We start from the raw sequence: 16,787 nt of genomic DNA on the forward strand, positions 1-16,787 counted from the left end.
TTAAAGGGGGCTCATTTATTGTCACTGTTCCAAATGTACAAAAAAAATTAGAAAATAACCCCCCAACTTAATTCCCCCCACCCTCACAACATTCCCCCAACACAAATAATTTTTCCCAAAACCACAAACATAAACCGGTCCTGGTATTTCCATAAACAGTGCAGCTAAGAAACAGCTTAGAGAAAATTTAACAGGATTCAGATTATATCCATTCCGTCCTCTCAGCCCTCAGAGGTAACAATCCCATATGGGTCCCAGTCCTCCCCAATGGTGTTCCCATCTCTGTTGGAAGAGTCCTTTTACAAAGTGGTATGTTTGGCTGCTTTAGAGATCCTCCTGTGCCTTCTTCTTCTTCTTGGGTTTTTCTTCTTGAATTATGGGGGGATTTGTAGCCTCTCGCTGTAGGTAGCTAATAAAATCACTTAATTCACGGCCACCCTGAAAACAGAAAGATTACTCTGAAAATTTAACATTTTAAAGAACCCTGGATTCTTTCCCCCAATAAGAAGACTTTTCAGTTTGTAAAAGCATATTAGCAACCACATATACTGACCACGAGAGTTCAAAGAGTTTCTAGTTAAATAAACTCAATTAAAGAACTGGATATGTACAAGTGTGTATGTGTATTTGTGGGGAGATGAAACAAAGCACTTACTTCATATTTCTTTGGATTTAGCTTCTTGTTGGCTGGAGAGAAGTAGATGGTAGGAAAACTGGGGGAAGAAAAAAAAGTTGACTAATTCCAGGTTCCAGAGTAACTCTGACATATACTTCCCCAATAAGTGTTTCTGCTCTTCATGATTTCTCATCTGATCAGATACTATTCTCCATCAGTGGCTAGGTTACATCCTATCAAAACTCAGGAATATGAGAGCTCACAAAATCTGTGGCAGTCATGTAGGCCCAGGCTGCAGAACTCTACGCCAGGAAGGTATCACTGGGTCTGTGTTCAACTGGAACATGGGGACTCCCCAAACCACGCCCAAGAAAGAAATGGTTTACAAGCTTATTTTTTCCTATCAATTGCCTCGAAACTTTTATTGGTTTTTAATCTACTTACCCTCTGACTTCATATGGAGAAGGCACATCATTGGCTGTGGCATCCATCTTGGCTATGACAATATTTGGGTCTTTTCTAAGCTGTTAATAAAAAGGCAAGATCTTTAAATTTCAAGTTTTTGGTGACTGACGGACATTTAGTCAATTCAGAACTTAAAACAATATCATTTTTAAACACCTGGAGAAATTTTGCTGCTCAGATGGGAAGAGTAGTGACACTTGCACTTAGTCTCTAACCTTCCACAAGCTTCCCTTTTCTCTCTTGGTTCCTGTATATTAAGACTCTAAACACAGCCATCTTCAAAATTACTTGACCTACATAAGACACTATAATAGCTAAACCAAGATTTTTATTTTTTTATTTAACATTTTTTTTTGGAGGAAGATTAGCCCTGAGGTAACTACTGCCAATCCTCCTCTTTTTGCTGAGAAAGCCTGGCCCTGAGCTAACATCCATGCCCATCTTCCTCTACTTTATATGTGGGACTCCTACCACAGTATGGTTTTTACCAAGCGGTGCCATGTCCGCACCCAGGATCTGAACCAGCGAAACCCGGGCCGCCGAGAAGCAGAACCTGCAAACTTAACCGCTGTGCCACCAGGGTCAGCCCCTAAACCAAGAGTTTTAAGATAAAGGAACACAGTAGATTCATATAAGCCATTACTAAAATTCAGAAGCCTGGATACTTTTACCCACAATCTAAATTGAGTCTGAGGAGTGGAAAGGTGAGGCACTGCATAGCTAGAGATACCAGGGGGCAGTCAGGAGAAACTGAGTAAACAATAGATAGTTGGAAAAAAAAAATCTACCAGTATTTAGGTACTGAACTAATTAGGGTAACTAATTAGCCAATGCTGAATACGTATATAAACTTCCCAACTCAAATTTTATCTTCAGAATATGGTTCAGACTTACCTTCTCTCCCAGTTCTTTATACTTAGGCTCCAGATTCTTACAGTGACCACACCAAGGAGCATAAAATTCAATCAGCACATCTTTCTTTTCATCATTTACTATTTCATCAAAATTCTCTGCCACCACTACCTGGAAAACACAGAAGATTCTCTAGTTGGTAAGGTGATTTGAAGAATAAATTCATGAGCTGTATTTGTTTCTGGACCCCTTCCCTCTCAAATTTGATGTGTTGCCACTGAAAATGTCACTGAAACCCAAACTGCATTTACACTCTGTATTAAAGATGTTGCCATTCTCCAGACACCAAATCATTACCATGTCTGTCACCTGTCAAACTATGTTCAGGAAGTCACAAGAAACAAGTGCAACCCAACCCTTTCTTAAAATAATCTCAGAGCAACCATCTTAAAACTCTTGTTAGTGGTTAGCTTGCTCTGTGCTGAGAAGTAACCTAGCCCTAACAGAAACACCATCAGAAAATTCTATGAAGGTTTTATACTCCTGCTCCTATTGAGCATCATGAGCTCTGCCAATATTTATTTTATGACTCAGGGAGGTGAGGACAAACAAAAACATGACAGCCAACAAGGTAATCACTTAGACCCAGCACTTTTATAATAAAGAAATGAGGAGAGTCAATTATATCCCAATAAAACGGTGGGGAGGGGTACAGAATGAGGGGGGGCAGCTGCATAGAGGCTTGATGAGGCTGTGAGCACCTCACCTTTACGGGCCCGTCATTGCTCTCTGGGATGGGCTCAGACTTCAGATATCTCTTCAGGTTGCCATCAAAATAATCCTGCAGGAATCTCTCAAGAGCCTTACCATCACGCCTGCAATCAGAAAGAGTCTTGTTAATGTACTCTCACCATCGAGAGGAGTAAAAGCAGTTTCTTAGGATAGTTTCTACCTATTTTAGCTTCAATTTCAAGGCTAGAAAGAAATCAGAAGCTAAAAAAAAAGGGAGGGGAGCTCTTATATCTCAATATGCAGAACTACTGGCTGAACAAGAAACCAACCACTTCCTTGTATTTCTAGTGTGTACTTTGTGGATTAGAATGGTCAGAGAAGGAAGAAACATTGGTCTTCTGGAAACTCACTTCTGCAAAAGAATCAGGTCTTACTCTGTTACTCTGGAGAACACTGCCTATTCATGGTACTTTGCTTTAATGATTTGCTTACAAGGAAGATTTTCTCTCGTCTTGATCTCCCAAAGTCTCAGAAGGTGAAGGTCAAAATTGTCTGTGGTCTTAAGATCTTTCCAATTCCCTGAGTTTACTTTAGATCAATGTGGTATTCCAAGCAGAAAAGACATTCTGTAGGGATGGGAAGGGGTTGGGTTGGTCTAAAATTACATCTATCTTAGAGACTGTTCAATATTCTCTGTCTACTATTTCTAAGGCAGGGTGGAAACAATCATGTAAGAATTCCAAGCTGCCATCCTTTTTTTAGTTTTCAGAATTTATTAAGGATTATGACCCTTAAAGTACTTATAATTAAATTAACTGAGAAAAATGACAGTCATAGGTCTTGACTAGAAGACCTATTTTTGCATTCCAATGTTCTCTAGAAATCCTCAGTAGTGTAAAAGGCTTTAATAGTTTCCTTGCAGAATGAAACCCCAAATCCACGCTAACTTGTAACTCACGAGAACTCCTCCTGCATGACAAACTTCTCTCCTTTTGCAGTTCTGATGGCAACAACAGGAATCTCTCCAGCGGTGCTTTCCAAGCCAAAATCAGAAAGTTCGTGACTAAAGGTTTTGCGGCTAGCTACAGCAAAGTTGAGTTTGTTTCCAGCATCCAGGAACTTCTTTGCCACCATCATCACTCTGTAGGAAATGAGATATTTATGCCAAGACTATACCAGGGTGGTAAAGCAATGAAACCAGGAAGCAAGAGGCTAGAAAGCAAAGACTACGTTTTATAGTCCATGTAGTCCTCTGGCATCAGTCTGAACTTGTGTTCTTGGCCACTGACACAGGATTATGGTATACTCCAATGTCTTACTGAACGTCACTGCCAAACCGGTGGTACCCAATCAAATAGTCCATTCCTACTGAATCTTTCTATATTACATAACTGTAAAATACCGCAGGCATAATTACTGATCTGAAAAGAAAATTTATAAGGATAAAATGCACTGAGAGTCTCAATGCGCAAGTAGGCACAATATTTCAAAGTATATTTTAGATCACATTTGCATCTTTTACTGGGAGGTTAGGATCAGTTGAGTCACAAGGCACCTACGGAAGATATGCCCAAGAGACTTTGCAAATAGTTTATGTTACCTGTCGTTATGGCTTCAAATGTAGTTTTTCGGAGCCAAATGTTTCTATTCTTATCTGCTCTCACATCATTAATTACACACTGGGTAAAATTGTTTACAAAGGGGAAAAATGATTCTTATTACCTGTTTCTCCAGTAGTTGGAACCTTTAGCATTCTTTTCATAGTCCACATCATAGTAAGCTATAAGTAAATCCTTGCCCTGTATCAAATCTTTATTGTCTTCTGTCATGTGAGGGCAGATACCAAAACTGAAATGAAATAAACATCAAATTTGGCAGGTTTATAGCTATATTATAGAATTATCACAAAGTAACTGATATCACTTACAAAGGACAGAAATTTTCAACAAATAGGATAAGTATTGAGTTATATACCTTGCACGACCACAACAGGAATTCCAGGGCTTACACGTTACTGCTTTAATATAAACTTCAACTATTAGCATTACAATCCCTTAAATGAGGCTATTTAATCCCAAACATGGCTCTGCTTAATAACTGAGGTAAACAAACTAAAATGGAGCCAAGAAATCCCAAACAAGGTATAAAGTGGTACTCACATGTTTTCCTGGATAAATTTTTTAATCTTGCCACTGGTCATTTTCTGTTCTGTATATGCCACAGTCTTGTCTTCAAACTTGTTCGTCAGATGTGAAGGACGAAACAAAGTGATACCCCTTAAAAAAAAAATCTTAGTAGGTAGACAGCAGAAGACCTGTCTTCCATCTTTTATTTAAAGACTATCTCCTCTTGCTGCAACTTTCACTATCACCATTTAAGCACGTAAGGACTCTTTTCTGGGAGCACAGACTTGGCAACATGATCTTCTCATTAATACTAAGGTGCTAACCACCTTAATCTCAAGTGCAGTAATTGGGTATGAGGGTTTAACAAACCCTGGGTTGCAAAGTTAAGAGAACTTCTTTCTAATCCCAGCTCCACAACAAATTTCAAAGATCTTGGGACAGGCATCAATTTAATCCTTTGGGCTTCAGCTTTTTCAGTAGCAGAAAAGTGGGTTAGAGTAGATGATTAAGTGCCAAATCGTTAAAGACAATAACAAATACAACCCAACTTATTACCCCCAAAGCCCCAATATACACAGTAAAATAAAGGAGAACTTGCTCCTATTGGAAGGCACCTTGTCCCGCCACTCTCCTAGAAAATTCAACTCTCCCAGACAGACAGAAAATTACTTCATTAGAGAAAATATGTAAGATTCCTTCCAGCTGTAAAATTCTATAGGCAGGTATACAATTATGGATAACACTGAGCTTGAGTTCATTAGAAATTCCTTTCTTCTAGATTTCTCTATCCCAATAAACCAAGTTTACAAATTTTTCCCTCGCTGGTAGTACTTCGCTTCTCACCTAAGCCAAGTTCTCCTCAATCCACTGCAACACTTGAAGCAAATTCCTTCAACTTCTAGCCTTTTGTTCAGCTAAAACTGCAACCTAATTTGGTTCTGAGTTACAGGTTTATATCTAGCACCAGGTTCCCCACAAAATACCACTATTCTAACTACCAGTATCTTGCCCCTAGCTTCTCCTTCATTCATTCCTCCTGCCCACACCACACACATATACACCCCCACACAATTTTATCACTTGTCTTTGCCTATGCTTCAGCACCTTTAAGTCCTCATATCCCTCTCTCACTCTTCCAATATTAACCATTAACTTTACATCAGTTAAAACACAGGCATTTTCATAGAACACACAGAGACTACATAGCAAAAGGGAACCTAATACAAACATGCTGGGCAAGCAAGAATGTGAACAAGGTTAAAATTTTTTATTCTTTAATTTTTTTAGGTAAAGTTACCAATTTCAGAGCAGTTATTCTCAAAAAACAGAAATCAGTTAATCTTTAATGACGATATGGCCTTGGTGTACACATTAAGACATCCTTCACATAAGGTCTTCTCAATAAGACTTCTGATCAGGGGCTGACAGACCACTTTAAATGGCAAGTGGCAAGAGAGGCAGCCACAATGAACAAATCGAAGGTTAATAGGCTGAGATGTGGCGTGCTTAATGAGCCACAAGCAGCTCCACAGCCATTTACAGACTTGGTCTCTCTCAATCTAAAAGGCAGTAGAGCCTCAGGGTCAAGCCTACCAATGCTGCAGCCAGACTTTCTGGGTTCAAATCCTAGTTCTGCCATTTACTGGCTGTGTGAAGCTAGGCAAATTAACCTCTTTGTGGGCTTTCTCTTCTGTAGAATGGGGATAATAATAGATCGATCTCACTGGTTATTAAGAGGATTAAATGAGTTAACAGTAAATGGCACACAGTAAGCCCTACATGTTTTGTAAATATAAAAAAAAGAACACTAGTCCTTGGCACACTTTCCTTTTTACTTTATATGCTTACCCCGAGTGATCTCATCTAGTCCCATGGTTTCAATAATTATTTACATGTGGTTGACCTATAAATCTTTATCTCTAGTTTAGAACTTTTCCTGAATTCTAGTCTCATTTACCTAATTGTCCCCTGGATCTTCACCACCTGGATGTCTCAGAAATTTCTCAAACTCACTGCGCCCAAATAGAACTCATCATCCTTCACTGCAAATTTGTTTCTCACTGTCTTTTCCCAGCTTGATGATGATCATCACTGGCCCAGTCATCCAAGTCTTTAGAAACCTAGATTCACTCTAGGTCTTCCCCTTTTCACACACGGCTAGGGACCAAATCCTACTGTTTACATTTTTTATACTCACTCCTACTTCTCCAGTGCCCCTAATACTGCCTTAATTTAGACTCTGACTGCCTTGCCATCCCTCCCCTTTCAAACTACCACCATATGGGTGCCAGAAACTTCTTCTGAAACAAAACTAATCACATTACTCTCCAGCTCAAAGTCTTTCAATGGCTCTCAAATGTCTAAAAGATAAACTCTAAACTCTTTTGTATGGCTCAGAAGGTCTTCTATAATTTGGTCTCTGCTTACCTCTCCAACCTTACCTTTCACTATGACCTCATTTACAAGCAATACTCCAGCAGTACCACAGGTCCCAACATGCCTAGGATGTTTCACATCTTGGGGCCTTCACTCCTGCTGCTCTATCTAGAATAATTTTTATCCCAATTACCATAGCCTGCCTGGAAAAACTTATCTTTCACAACACAACTCAAGAGTCACTTCCTCTATGAAGTTTTTTCTGATACTACTCGCCACCCCAAAAGAAAAAAATCACTTCCTCCTCTGTACTTCCAGCACACCCTGCATCTATTTCTATCATAACACCTATAATGCTTATTCACACTTACATTTTTAAATATATTCTCTCTCTCTCCCTACTAGATGCCCCTCAAAAGCAGCAACAGTTTCCAGCACTTAGCTTAATGCCTACCAAATGCTCAATAAACCCTTTGGAAAAAACTAAGCATAAAAATCACCAGTTCACACAACAGCACTTCGTCCAGAGATTTACAAGGGCATTCAACTCAGTCACTTACTCTCCGTTATCATCATACTTGTTCACCAGAGACTCAACATTGGTGTGTGCAAATCGGTAGTTATCTCTCAAATTGCTGGCTGCTTTTAGAAACTCAGAGTGAGCTTCACTGAATAAATCCTTGAAAAAACCTATATAGAAAATGTCAAACACAAAGAACAAACAGTAAGTGCTGAGACATACTTAAAACTTGAAAATTCTGTTTTTCAAAACCTCTATTATAGACAATTATGCAAAGCAAGACAGGTAGGAAGACTGGGTCTGCTTTGCCATGACTACCTAGGATATTTGACAGATTACTTAGGATGAGAATTCTTCCTCTACTATTTAAAAAAAATCTCTGAGGGAGCCAAGGGAGAGGATCTGTCAAGATTCGAGTCTCAATTCTAGTTTTCACAATTGAATAAATTTGGGCAAACTGCTTAACTTCTTAGAGTTTCAGGGACTATTTCAGGCGTCAGGAGGATTAAATAAGGCAATATGTCAAAATAAACTGAAAATTATTTATTTTTTCTCTGTCTCACTCGTCTTTAGAACTTCAAGTCTAGAAAAGTGACTGAAACATAAGTGTTTATTAAATGTCTGCTTATGGTTAACTCCTTGTAAAATATACAGAATCAGTAAAATCCAGATGATAAGAAGTGATTTTTAGTTAAATTTAAATGATAAACCATCTTCTACTGCCAGGAAGTTAGTTTTATTATGGTACATAATTAGGAGATTAAGAGAAGCACAAACACAGCTTATATATTTACATTTACTTTTTAGTTAAATGTATTATATATTGCACTTAAAACAAAACAAAACAAAACAAAGGACACCCAAGATGTAGAATGTGTTTAATTGGCTCAAGTTATTTTATGGATAAAATGAGATACTGCAACACCTGACAAAGCAAAGATTCCTCTAAAAATATACACAAATCATAGCAATTGATCTTAAATTCTAAATTCCCCCATGACTGTGAAAACAGCAGACAGAGAGGTTTATTATTTACTTCTATCCTCCCACCTTAAAATGCTGTTTCCAGTCTTGACTACCCTATTATTTGAGTTAAATCTCAGAGTTTAAGAAATGATAGAAAAAGCTCAAGATATTTCATTTTAGTCCTTTAATTGAAATTAAATCTTTACATCTGTAAGAACACCAAGTCACTGAAATAAAAAAATTTTTTCCACATTAAAGTAATACTGTACTAATTCTGTGAGTTGTCTTTTCAACTGCCCATGAGGTTTCCTTAACTCTTTTAATTTTGTTGTTTAGTCAGACACAGAGGGTTTTTGAAACCAAGTTGACGATTTTGTGGCATAATCAAATATTTGCTGCTTACCCACTACAGAAGCATCTTTATCACTAATGAACTTCTCAAATTCTTCCTCAGTCTTGAGAGGAACTGAAGCTGGTCCTGCCTGCTTTTTCAGGTGGCTGACAATTCCATCTTAAAAGATAAGACAAAAGATTATAGCAACACAAATTTATAATTTTTGAGAAGGTAACCATTCACATGATTCAAAGTTCAAAAGGGTATACTATGAAAAGTTTTCTTCATATCCTTGTCCCTAGTTACCCAGTTTCCTTCCTACAGGATAACACTTCAGTTTTTTAAATATTCTTCCAGACATATTATGTGTAAAAAAGCAATTACATATTTATTCTTTTCTTTCTTTTCTCCTCAAATGGTAGTATATACATATGCTGTTCTGTATTTTGTTTTTGTCATTTAACATAGTTTAGAGATAATTTATGACAATATACGTAAAGAGCTACCTCAATCTTTTTTAGAACTGCATAGTGTTTCATTGTGTGGATGTACTATAATTTACTTAACCAGATGCAATTGATGGAATGTGTTTCCAATTTCTTCCTGTTATAAATTATTCTGCAATAAACAACTTTGTACTCATGTCATTTTGCACATGATTGAGTGCATCTGTAGGGTAAATTCCTAGAAGTGAATTCACTGGGTTAAAGAATATAAACAATTATACAGTTTATAATTGTTAAACTGACCCCTAAAGAAATTGTACTTATTTATATCCCTACCAGCAACGTATTAAAGTATTTATAACAGTCCAAATTAAATCATGCCTTTGTGCATGTTATTCTCTCTGCCTAGAACACTTTCCCCAGATATCCACTTGTCTCCCTTCCTCACCTCCTTTAGGTCTTGATTCAAATATCATCTTCTTAATGAAGACTTCCCTGACCACCCCATTGTAAACTAAAACCTATTCAGTCTCCAACTCTCCCTTATCTCCTTTTCTCGCTTTATCTTTCTCTCCAGCACTTTTCACCCACCTAATTGATATACTCTAACATTATTTGTCTCTCTCTGTCCCCACTACAAAGTCAATTTCAAATGGGTAGCAATTTTAGTCTTATTGATTTATACCTAGCTCTAAGAATAGTACCCAGCACATAACAAGTACAAGAAACACCCATTTTGCAAATAAATTAAATGAATAAGAAATCCCTTATTCTCAAGTAGCACAAAGAATCACTTGTAGCCTTACATTTTAAAAGCAGAAAATGTGGTGACTCGGCTTGCTTGTATGGCGGTTTAACTATCTATAGGTCAAACCATGCCATGTACAGGAATCTCCCAGATCACCCTTTTCTACGGAGGTGAAATGGGCTAGATAAGTAAAACAGTTTCAAATGATAACCACACAAAAACACAAAAAATTTTTTTATCCCTTATGCCATTATTCTACTTTCTTCTGGGATCCATTGAAACCATTCATAGGCTCAAAACGCTCACAGGCCAGACAGAGGCAGCACTCCTCCTCCACGATATTCTACCTCTTCCGTCCTTTCTCTAAGGGCTCTACTCAGTTGCTGAGACAGAGCACTGTTAAACTTTCAACATCATAGAACCTATTTTGCATTTTTCCTAAGGGATTTTTTCTTTGTCTCCATTCATGATTTCTTTTTTCTTTTAAATGTTTTCCTCAACTCCTCACAGAGAAAGGGTTGTAACAATAGATTAACTGAAATTAGATATGAATTGTTCAGTCTTCAAGGGGACTGTCATTACTATATCACAATATAAATTATTATAAAGAACTTTACCTCAGGGCTATGATGAAAAGTGTTACTTTTCTCCCTGAGTATTTAAAATTCTCTAGAACATATAATGGGCATGCTGAGTAACCAGTCTAAGCAGGAAGGCAAACAGCATAGTTCTTAGAGTACATGAACAAAATAATCCATCCTGAGCAGCCAAAGCTCCTAGTCAGATGCTGGGAAACTCTCGAGTTTAAGAAATCTATGTGACAGCCTAAGTGAGAATATTTGCCTAGTAGCAGTCTGGTTGGGTTCACCTGCAATTTAGTTAAGAACTGTCCGAGTTCAGAGGAAAACAGATCAATAATTCTAACCGCTAACTCTACCCTAATTTAAACTGATAAAATCTGAATGATAAACGTGGGTTATTCATCAATGCTTTTAAGCTCAGAAAAAAGAAAATGAAGATTTTTTCCTTTTGTGCTTAGACATATCAAATTTTGAATGTTGACTAAGTGATCTCAGTTGGGCCAAAATATTTATTCATGCACTCAACAAAGAGTTACTGAGTATCTATTATATGTGGAGAGTCTAGGTGCTGGGGATAGAGCAATAAATAAAGGTCTCTGCTCTCTTGGAGCATACATATAAGTAAATCTCCAAATAAATTCCCAAATAAATAATAAATCTCCAAATAAGAAAGCAATTGAACAAAAATCAGATAGTAACTAGTGCTGTGCAGAGAATTAAGAGGATGATATAAGAAAATGATTGGGTGGCTACCTTAGGTCTGATGGCCTGGGAAAGCCTCTGGGAGGTGACATTTAAGCCATGAACTGAATGACAAAAAGGAGCAAGGCATGCAAACATGGGAGAAGATCATTTCAGGCTGTGAATACAGCCAGGGCAAGGGGCCTAAGATGAAACAGTCTTTAGATGACATCAGAGTCAGGCAGGGGACATGATATGTAGAGCTTTGTATATGAATTACAATCATACATACTGAAAAAATACCACATCATCTAAAATGGCCAAACTGAGCACCTTTCCTTTTAGCTTTCCATCATAAAAAGGTAAAATATGCTTGATTATTTGATAGACTCAAGATAAAACTGTCTTTGATCCTATAAAAACACTTTTTCTCATCAATTATGGGCCCTACAGGATCCAGTCCCCACTACTTCTCACACTTTACCTGTCGTCCTTGTTAATTATATTCCAGCCACACAGCCTTCCTGTCCCTTGAACATATCAAGCTCAGTTACACCTTAGGGCCTTCTTGTACCCGCTTTCCCTCTGCATAGAAGGCTCTGGCCCAGATCTTCTCATGGCTAGCTCCTTCCTATCATTCAGGTCTCAGCTTAAAGGTTACTTCCCTGATCATTCTCATTATGTGTGCTCCCAATCCTAAACACTATCATACTATACAGTTTTATTTTCCTCCTTTAAGGCTCTTATCACTAACCGAATTTATCTTATCCATAGATATTACTGACATTTAAAAATTTTTAATTGTGGTAAAATATACATAACAAAATTTACATTTTTAACCAATTTTAAGTGTACAGTTCTGGGGCATTAAGTACATTCACATTGTTGTATGACCGATCTCCAGTACCATTTTCATCTTGTAAAACTGAAACTCTACCTATTAAACATCTCTCCATTCTCACCACCCCACAACCCCTGGGAACCACCATTCTACTTTCTGTCTCCAAGAATGTGACTACTGTAGGAACCTCATATAAGTGGAATGAAACAGTATTTCTCTTTTTATGACTGGCTTATCTCACTTAGCACAATGTCTTCAAGGTTTATCCATGTTGTAGCACGTGTCAGAACTTCCTTTTAAAGGCTAAATGATATTCCATTGTATGTGTATATACACATTTATATATAATTACTAATTATTATTAATGTACCACATTTTGTATATCCATTCATCCATTGATAGATGGAGCTTATATCAATCCAAGTGGGTTGCTTCCACTTTTTGCTATTGTGAATAATGCAGCTATAAACATGGGTGTACAAATATCTCTTCAGGATCCTCCTTTTAATTCTTCTGGGTTTACTCAGAAGCGGAATTGGTGGATCATATATGGTAATTCTATTTTTAATTTTTTCAGGAACCACTATACTGTTTTCCATAGCAGCTGCACCATTTTACACTCACGTGAACAGTGCAAAAGGGTTCTAATTTCTCTGCATCCTTGTCAACACTTGTTATTTTCTGCTTTCTTCTTTTTTGATAGTAGCCATTCTAATAAATGTGAGGTGGTTATCTCTCTATATTTTTAAACTTGTTTGTTGCCTTTTTCTCTTCATAACCCAGAATGTAAGCACCACAAGAGTAGGAACCTTGTCTGTTTCGTTTATCAATAAATACCAAGCACTTAGTATATTCAGAATATCTGGCACAGAGTACTCAATAAATATTTGTCAAATGAAAAACTGTCTAGTTGACCTTACAACTCAAGTGGAAGTATTTTCTACATTACTTACATAATCTCCTCATTTAGAAAAGTCTTTGTTAGCTACCAAATTAACCTCTTAGATGAGGAATTTTTAAGATTCAAAGTATATTCTGTAGAAAAATGTCACGTTCCCACTACAAAGAACAGTATACTTAACAAATTCAGTTTCCAGAATGTAATCCAGGATCCTTACCGGCAGTCCTGGGCCCATCATAAGCACCTGCTTCTTCACCATCTCTAAATATCTTTAGGGTTGGATATCCACTAACTCCATACTTATTACAGGTGTTTGTGTTGGCAGTACAATCAACCTAAAGATTAAAATACACAGAACCATTTGTTATCCAAATGCTTCTTGCAGGCTCTTCCTATGTTTCCAAAATACTAAGATTGGTCAAATCATAAAAGGATCAAGTAGTTCTTGACACACATTCCACAGAATATTAGATTTTAAAGGCAAATTGGTGCTGGGCTAGCTACATCAGAACTACCTAAGGAATTCTTTAAAATTAGATTCCTGGGCCTCATATAAAATGTACAAATGACTATTTAAATTCTGCCGTTGGAGTCTCTATTGCCTAAAGCAGGGGTCTCCACCTTTTTTGTGCCTCAGAATATGTGATGGATAAATCTCTTAAATAAATAACGGTGGCTTACTTTGATAACGATTATCATCAAGGGGATGTATGGATGGGTGTATCACCCCCTTTAGATGGGATGGGGTATAATTTGATTTGGAAAATCATCTAGAGTTATTAGCAAAGGTACCAATACTTGAAGATGCTCCTTGAGCTAATTTGAATCTGGGCTAAACTGTAACATGACAGATGTAGTAAGACCTATAGTGAGACCTATCAGGAAGAAGGAAAACAATTTTCATCTATTTAGTCACTTACTCCAAACTAAGCAATGCTATAGGCATTTTGAATATATTATCTCATTTAATCGTCACAGGATTCTGAGGTATGATTCCAATGATTTAACATAAACTGAGGTTCAGAAAAGTAATGTGTCTATAACAACAGAGGCTATAGCCACACAAGGCAGGAATTAAATCATAACTGGACTCTTTTTTTCTATGGCAAGCTGCCACAGAAACATCATGATTAAAGGCAATTTCCAGAAACAGTCCTATATATGTATGAATTATTTGAGGTTGGCCAAGATGTGAGCTTTTAGACTGAAGCAACTATGGGTTTACTACAGAATAATGGAAAAATTCTGGAAGCATTACTTTGATTGTAAAGGCAAATACCATGTTTATAGTGACCAGTTAGTTACATACTTATCAACATCCTCATGTCATTTTCCTATTCCCATCATTGTGAACATCATAGGGTAGTTTAGGGAACTCGTTAACTCAACGATAATTTTCCTCTAAACTTGACTATTGTACTTTCACTTTCCATATTTGCCCCTTAATTCTTATATACCATACATTTTATTTCTTTCTTATGCCAATAATTCCTTTAGTTTCACTACTTTTAATCTTTTGAAACAATAATTATAACCATAATCCATCTATACTCACCTTTGCTAATGGGACTATTCCTTTTAATCTGGTAGCTGCAGCTTCATACTCAGGGGCAAGCCTCTTGCAGTGTCCACACCTATATAGATAGATTTTTAAAAAGCCAGATTCTCAGTTTAGTCCTACACGTTTGTTAACTTTGTTTCTCTAGGAAGAATCTCAAACTATAATACTGCTTTTGAACTAGTAGCTGCTTCCAAAAGCAAAAACATCACCCGAACAACATCCATTATTGATAAGGTACACCAGAGCTCTCAGAAGGTAAAGGTACTACCTCTAGCCTGAGGATAACTGTAGGACAGGCTCAGTCCAGAGCAGCATCTATTTTCTCAATTAAAAGTGCAATTGAGTCCTGAAAGCTGAAGTCGGAAGCACATTCCACATTATAGATGGAAAGGGTTCAAGCCCTTTTGAGGATAAAATGAAGGATAAGACAGCAATAATCCCATTCCTGGTAGCGTTTCCCAAAGGAATGCACATTTTTCCCCTTAAGAAACCAGCACTGTGGTTCTTTAAAATAGTGACTGAAACCTCAAAAGGTCCTAAGTATGATATTAACTCTTTAAGAATCATCATCAAGTACTTTTCCACCATTCCCTCAATATGACTCTCTTTGACCAGAAACCCAGTTTGAGGGGGTAGTGGAATGAGGCCTAGAAGCCACTCATTTGATATAAAAAGATATTCCAGCAGCTCTTTGGAGGCGTTTTTCTTCTCAACTGAGTCTCAACACAGTAATAGAATGACATATTTAAGACAGCATGCCTAATTTTTACAGCTATACAGCTCATCTGGCTGTAAGAACCGATGAGGATAAAATATTATGTCAATTAGAATATTTTCCCAGAGGGCCATCAGAAACACCTGCTCCTCTGCCCAGAAAGTCCTAACAGTCCCACAGGCACACTGTATATGCAGTGGGGGGAGGGGGAGATACTCTTCCTTATCAGTGTACAGCTAAGCACCAGCTGTATATCATCTCTTCAAAAGCCAACAGGTTGCAGAGGGATTACTCTGAAAAGGTGAGTAGTTCTGTAACCTCCCTACAGACAGCAAAAAGAGAGTTAGAAAACAGAAGGAAAGAAATATAAGAAATTTGAGCTGATATATTTCATAGCCAAGAGCCTCAAAATTTATTTTATTAAGTGATAGATGGATAACTAACTTGGAAATATTTTGCCCCTAAAACTTGTTTAAAATAGAGGACTATAAAGGCTTATATTCTTCAAGGTCTTTAGGAGTCCTATTCAAAGAGAATCATTAGAAAGCTTAAATGAAGGAACAGTGATATAAAAAAGACTGTAATATTAGATGTTGCTTAGGGTCATATACATATTTACTAAAAGTATAAAATGACCAAATGATAAACACCAAATTCAGGATGGCAGAGTGCATAAGACAGGGAAGGGGAAAACAGGTGGCCTCAACTGTACTGGCTTTATTTCTTAGGCTGGGTAAGGAAATAAATGGTATTCCTTATACCATAGTTCACAGATGCAGAGTTTACTATATCTGAAATTGTGATGTGTCTTGCAATCGTGTCACAGTTCAATGGTAGCACTTCCCTCTTTGTGAGACAGAAAATAATGGTTCCTCTTATAATCAGTGGCATCTTAGATGTGTTTAAAATGTGGTATTACTCATTATATCGTCTGTATTCCTTTAATACTGCATAGTAAACTAAAAATCTGTGTACTTGGGTTGTAACAAAAACACAGAAATTACAATTAATTTAACAAAATAACCAATTTATCTGAAAGATCCAGGCTTTTGGGAACATAAGAAGGGTTCAGGGGCCAGCCTGGTGGCACAGCGGTTAAGTGCGCATGTTCCACTTCAGCGGCCCATGGTTCACCAGTTCGGATCCCTGGTGCAGACATGGCACGCTTGGCAAGCCATGCTGTGGTAGGCGTCCCACATATAAAGTAGAGGAAGATGGGCATGGATGTTAGCTCAGGGCCAGTCTTCCTCAGCAAAAAGAGGAGGATCGGCAGCAGATGTTAGCTCAGGGCTAATCTTCCTCAAAAAAAAAAAAAAAAGAAAAAAA

General features: G+C 37.4%; 1 protein-coding gene across 1 annotated transcript in view; it reads right to left on the bottom strand.

Annotated features, from left to right (window-relative positions):
• PDIA3 (protein disulfide isomerase family A member 3) overlaps positions 1-16,787 on the bottom strand; it is a 21,167-nt gene continuing 4,380 nt past the window's right edge. The window contains exons 2-13 of the mRNA XM_008507323.2: positions 14,741-14,819; positions 13,403-13,520; positions 9,057-9,164; positions 7,728-7,857; positions 4,825-4,941; positions 4,388-4,513; positions 3,624-3,806; positions 2,700-2,808; positions 1,976-2,104; positions 1,061-1,140; positions 656-713; positions 1-438 (exon numbers count right to left, since the gene is read on the bottom strand). Of these exons, the coding sequence (XP_008505545.1) occupies positions 325-438; positions 656-713; positions 1,061-1,140; positions 1,976-2,104; positions 2,700-2,808; positions 3,624-3,806; positions 4,388-4,513; positions 4,825-4,941; positions 7,728-7,857; positions 9,057-9,164; positions 13,403-13,520; positions 14,741-14,819 (1,351 nt within the window). The 3' untranslated portion in view covers positions 1-324. The remainder of the gene's footprint in view (positions 439-655; positions 714-1,060; positions 1,141-1,975; positions 2,105-2,699; positions 2,809-3,623; positions 3,807-4,387; positions 4,514-4,824; positions 4,942-7,727; positions 7,858-9,056; positions 9,165-13,402; positions 13,521-14,740; positions 14,820-16,787) is intronic.

Source organism: Equus przewalskii, chromosome 1, assembly GCF_037783145.1.
Source record: "Equus przewalskii isolate Varuska chromosome 1, EquPr2, whole genome shotgun sequence".
NCBI classification, from domain to species: Eukaryota; Metazoa; Chordata; class Mammalia; order Perissodactyla; family Equidae; genus Equus; species Equus przewalskii.